At 58.2% G+C, this 5,696-nt stretch overlaps 1 protein-coding gene across 1 annotated transcript; it reads right to left on the bottom strand.

Moving 5' to 3' along the window:
• LOC128079488 (coiled-coil domain-containing protein 81-like) lies at positions 1-4,595 on the bottom strand. Its single transcript, XM_052680757.1, has 8 exons — positions 3,654-4,595; positions 3,436-3,497; positions 2,856-3,009; positions 2,399-2,655; positions 2,204-2,289; positions 1,568-1,692; positions 939-1,050; positions 1-631 (listed from the first exon to the last, which is right to left on the bottom strand). Exons 1-8 carry the CDS (start codon positions 3,772-3,774, stop codon positions 1-3), a joined length of 1,548 nt encoding a protein of 515 aa, XP_052536717.1. The 5' UTR covers positions 3,775-4,595.
• Between the last annotated feature and the right edge of the window lie 1,101 nt (positions 4,596-5,696).

The raw sequence follows: 5,696 nt of genomic DNA, 5'->3' as shown, positions 1-5,696 counted from the left end.
CTACGAGCGGTGATGCCGATGGGATTCCTGCCTCTGTCTTGCAGCCTCCAGTCTGTCGGTCGTGTGCACCCCAGGCCTGAACCAGTGTGGGTAGGGTGTGTCCTTCCTGCGGGGTGGGGTTGGGGTGCTCGGAGGCTGACACTCGGGAGACCCCGTTTCTTCTTTGATGGGTGGCAGCAATCCAGGTCGCTGCATGCCAGACTCCTCAGGCAGGCTGGACTGACCACGCAGTGGTGATGGTGTCATCTGCTTGAGTGCTTTCTGCACTCGCATGATCTTCCTTGCCCTCTTCCTGAGGAGTTTCACGGAGTCGCATGCCCGAGGGAGCCTGGACGGTCTGCCTTGAGGCTCCGCAGACTCAGCCCTTGAGGAAGATTCGGAACCTCTTCTGGAAGGCGGTCTTGGCCTCAAGGACATGCGACGGGGTGAGGCCTTGGCTGCCTGCAGTGTTTGCGCCGCACCCTCGTGCTGGTCTTGTTCAGCCCCCTGTTGCTCATCAAGGAAGCTGACACGTTTGGTTCGCGGTGCTGGGCGCAGGTCTTGTTGGCTTGATGTGCCTGCCTTCCCCTGCAGCTGGCAGGTCACCGGCTGCTCTTGGGCTTCAGGCACTGTCCGGATCGCTGGCAGCACACTGGAAGGACAGAGCGGGAGGGGTCCGCGTGAGTGGCTGTTGGCTTCGGGGCTGCATGCTGCAAGCCTGAGCCAGGAGCCTTGGCTGCAACGCAGCCCTGCCCACAGACTGCTCACCGGCTGCCCCGTGGCTCCTGAGATGCGCAGAGGGGCAGCCCTGTGAGCTGGGGGGCTGCTGGCATCCCAGCACGGCGGGTGCCGCGTTCGGCACTGTTGGGCGGCCACAAACAGGGACCCTTTGGGGCTAGGGAATGGGCTCTCGTTGGGTCACCCCCGTGCACGTGGCAGCCCGGGGCCCTCAGCCTCACCTGAACCTGGAGCTCTCCTTCCGCAGTAAGCTCCTGACCCGTCTGAATTCTTCTCCATCAGCGCTGTCTGCGCTCAACCGTTTGATGAAGGTTGGTTGGCCAGCAAATCTCACTGCAATGGGGAAGGCAGAGGAGATTCACCGTCAACCCTTTGGCTCACTCACCAGGGGCGCTCAGGCCTGTTCCCAGAACAGCCGAGAGGGCCGCTCTGCTCCCCCCGCTGCTGCCATCTGCACCGCCCTCGGGCCCTCCCTGACAGCATCCCTGGCCCCACTCCTCCTCTCTGCCATTCAGCTCTGTTTTGGGACTGCATTAGTGGCGTTGGCTTTGGGAAAGAGGAGCTGGGTGGTGATGATGAGGTGGCAGGGTGACTTTTGGGGACCGTATCCTTGCGCTGGGGGAGGGCAGGGCCTAAGATCCGCACATCCTCCCAACAAAGCCAGGGATGAGGGCACGTCGCACCCAGCGCCTTAGTTAGGGAGAGGCCAACAATTCCTCATGGGAAGAGGCCGTGCTGAGCCGGCGTGAAGCTCTGACACAAGTCAGAGACCGTGGCTGATGGTCAGCAGGGGATTTCCCACCTCAAGTATGTTGCCCGTGCCACGGGAAGGAACCGGCAGCTGCTTTACCTTTCTTGCCCTGGTCCAGAGGTGGCAAAGTGCCTTCTTTCGTTGGTGTCTCCCGACTAGAGTGGCTTCCTGAGGACCTGCGGTATACTGCGGGTGGTGGTTTGGGTGCAAACTCCATTTGAAACCTGCACAACAGGAGAAGACAGCGAGCGGTGTGACGCAGCGCTCCAGCAATCCTTGTTGCTCTCTCTGATTGTCTGCTCACAGGCACATTTTCATGCTGCATTAAGCACACTACTTTTGAAAGCCTTTTGCAGGGTCGGTCGGGATAGGTGAAGGGGAAACAGTTTCAAACGGCAGGAGGGAAGATTTAGGTGGGATATAAGGCAGAGGTTTTTGACAGAAGGGCGGCGAGGCAGCGGAGCATCTTGCCCAGAGAGGTGGTGGGTGCCCGGACGGGCTTTCAAGGTGGGGCTGGAGCAGGCTCAGAGCAACCTCCTCTGGGGGTAGGTGTCCCTGTTCCCTGCGGGGGAGTGGGACGAGGTGCCCTTTCGGGGTTCCTTCCAGCCCAAATCATTCGGTGATTCTGTGACACACGCTCACGGGCAGGACAGTCACGGACACAAGGAACAAGCGCTACGGAACGAGAGCTGAGCAGCTGCGTCAAGCAGCAGCTACAGCCACCAACATACTCACAGGGGAAAGACCACAACGCAGCCGGAGAGCGCCAGGGAGGCCACCGGTGCCACCCGGGACACCACCACGTCCAGCAGCCAGGGGGCCTGCAGGGGAGAAACGGGGAGGATGTGGGACGTCCTGGTCACGGCTGAGGCACAGCGGGCACAGCAAGGGTCACGGCAGTGCCTGGGCCACGGAGAAACTGCAGCTCACCTTGAAAACAGCTCTTCTGAATTTCTCTTTCCCTGACAGCTTCTCCAGGAAGTCAAAGAAGTATTTCATTTCAAAGGTGAGCCCGTCAATGTGGAGCACGCCGACGTCCTTTAGGACAATGGCAACGTTCTCCCCATTCTGCAGGCAGCCGGAGAGCAGGGACATGGTGCTTTGGATGCCCCTCCTGAGTGTCTCCCAGTTGAGAGAGGCAGCTGCGGCCACCTCGCTGTATTTCATGGGCTCCACCTTCCTAAGGACTGAAAAATGCAAGGGACAGAGTTGATGATAGGGTTGGTTTTCCACAGGTGCTTCCCTAGAAGTGCTTCTGGTGGACATCAGCCAGAACGGCCCCATGTTTGGACGGGCTCCTCAGAGGGGGAGGTTTGCTTTTGAGGATGGAGGCGGTGGCCGTTTGCCCTGTCCACGAAGCCAGCAAAAGTTTAATCCCCCCTCCTACCTGGCAGGGACTCCTTGTGGGGCTTGAGGTGGTGCGTGGCTGTGAGGTTTGAAGCCAGGTTAAACACGGGCCACTGCAGAGTCACGGTCCCTTCCTCAGTCCGGACGTCTTTGGGGACGGTGTCAAAGGTGCCGAAGGTGGGAATCCAGACCCCCTGCAAGTGGAAGAGAAAGGAAGGGCGGAAGGGTTATGGGACGGCCGGAGGAAGAGCCGGGGGGGGTCCGACGTAGGGACAGAGCTCAGGAGCCCTCTCCCGCCGTTCAGAGGCACGAGCCAGGGCACTGGGCATGGCTTTGGGAAAGGGGGCTGCACGGTCCTCTCCTTCCCCTCGCCCTCCCAGATGCAGCACAGCAGGCTGCAGGGCAGAAGCAGCCCCATGGGATCCAGAGGCTTCCAGAGACCGGGATCAGCCCTGAGATGCGACAGGACCCAGCACGAGTGATCGCGCATTTGCAGGAAGCCCGTGGGATGCCCAGGAGAGAAACGTGGGGGGAGTCTCCTGCTTTGTGCCGAGGGGAAGACTCAGAGCAAGTCCAGGCTGAGCCGCACAGGGGCAGGAGGAACCCGACGGCCAACACACCTTCTGCACCAGGAGCTGCTCCCGTACGTAGGCGGCCACCGCTTCCCAGACGGCGACTCGCTCTGGAGGGCAAAGGAAAAGCAGGTCACACTCTGCATCTGCCGCTTCCCGGCACCGCCACCGCTGCCAGGCGGGAGCGAGGCGGCAGATGGAAAGGGTCGCCTCCGTGCCGGGGGCGGCTGCAGCACCGCTCCTGTGCCGGCCGTGGCCCCGCGTACCTTTGGTGTCGCTGCATGTCGGACTGGAGGCGCGCCCCGCTGCGGGGCCGACCTCGCTCCTGCCGTTCCGCCTGGTGCCGGCGGCTCGCTCCTCCTTGGCGCCAGCCATGCCGGAGCTCATCCTTCAGATGCGTCTGCTCTCTGCCAGATGCTCCTTCAGGATGCGGGACCCACCGCCGCGCTCCGCCTTTTATACCCCTCCGGGTGCCCGTGTCACAAACGTCGCCACGGCGACGCGATGACAGCGTGGCCGGTGCTGGCCGCTGCCCATTGTGACGCGGGCACCGGCAGCGGCTGCCCGGCCCGGCTGGGAGTGCTGAGCCCTCTCTGCTTTCTCTCTCTTCCCTCCTTTGCTCTCAGTGGGCTAGGACTCGTTCTCCTTCAGCGGCCGTTGCCTGCGTTGATCTTCAAGCAGGCGATACGGAAACGAGCACTGTTCCAAAGTGCTCTGCCCGGAACGTGGATGACCTGTTGTCAGGAAGCAGCTCAGTTTTGCATGTTTTAGAAACAGAATTGCTGAATTATGGGACTAAGTCTTTCCTGCAATCCTGCAATAGCTGTTGAATGTTCCAAGCAATGTGGGAATCGTGGTAGGGATTAGCAAACATCTTGCAGGGTTGTTCTGTTAGGATAAGCAGCTGCCAGCTGCCAGCAGAAGAAAACAGATTGAACAAGCATCAGAGAAGCCGGGGCCTCTACACGAGGCCGGACTGTCTGACTCCGGGAGAAGGTTGGGGTGTGACAGGCAGGCATCGAGATGCTCCCCTCTGTCCTCCTTCCGAGCTTATCTCTGCGCAAGGGAGGACAGGCAGATGCCCAGAAGCAAGGACCAAGTGTGGAGTGAGGGTCAGAAGCTCAGTAATTAGTCGGAAGTTTACGCTCAGCCAGCAGAGATCTCTGTTTGCCCAGTGTTTGACCTCACGGTCTATTGCTGATGGGAAGAGAGCAGACGTTTTTTTAGGGGGCATGGAAAATCCTGTGGTGATCACCGTCAAAGAAGAGATTTAAACAAAAGAGAGTTATCACAACCTAGTATGGATCATTCAGTGCAGAGATTGAGGGACGTCATGGCTAATCCGTACAGGGACAGTCTGGGGGGTACCTGGCAGTGTGCAAGTCAAAATAGATGGGGGTTTTTGTTGTTTTATTTATTGTATGTGTTGTATATATTGTATATATACATATCATATATATTGTATATATTATTGTTTCTTTGTTTTGAGGCTGTAGGTGTGAAAGATGTTACGTAATGTCCATAAGGAAGTTTGTCCACACAGTGGAAGAGCAAACCTCCTTAGGAGACGCCTTGGATGAATGCTGACTGCAGCGTGCTGCCTGAATTTGCCTGCAATAGCGCAGAAAACATCCATAAATAAATAGACTCGTTAAATGTACTTTGGGCTCTTCCTCTTTCAGTGCACTCCTGACAGCTCTCCAGTTGTCTGTACAGGTTCTGAAGGCTTGAGGAGGGTGTCAGGACGGCGCAAGGCACTTGCGGGCTCTCTGGGTTGAACTGGTCTCCCTGGGGTATCTGGTGCGGAGTCCATACCCCAAAAGCACTTTTAGCATCTGTCCACAGAGTGAAGGTTCTTGTCAAGGCAGTTATTTCAGCCTTCTGAGTGGAAGTCCCCGCAGGTAATGGCTTGGTGTCATGTACCTTGTCAGCAGCAGTTACTGCATGTGCTGCCTTACAGTTTCCTTGTCTCACCAAACTGCTTCCGTCCATGAACCCGGGAATCCTCAGCGTCGCCCAGCGGTTCCTCCTGGAGCTCTGACCAGCTGGCACAGAGTCTCCGTGCAGTCGCACGCTGCTGGCTTGGAGGCAGCCCTCCGTTGGTGTTCTGGCTGTTCAGCAAATTGCTTCCCGCTCTTGGATCAGTGGTGCTTTCTGTTGAGAAACTCGATAGCCATTTAAATCAAGAAATTCAGCAAACTCAGTCCATTGCACACCGTCCTCCTTTGTTACTGTGGCATCCACGTACTGCAGTAAAGTTCCACCATGGCATAGAGGAACCCAAATCTCAGGCTCACAAGCTGACCGGT

This window comes from Tympanuchus pallidicinctus, unplaced genomic scaffold, assembly GCF_026119805.1.
Source record: "Tympanuchus pallidicinctus isolate F22 unplaced genomic scaffold, pur_lepc_1.0 scaffold19, whole genome shotgun sequence".
NCBI classification, from domain to species: Eukaryota; Metazoa; Chordata; class Aves; order Galliformes; family Phasianidae; genus Tympanuchus; species Tympanuchus pallidicinctus.
This window is presented reverse-complemented; position numbering and strand designations above follow the sequence as displayed.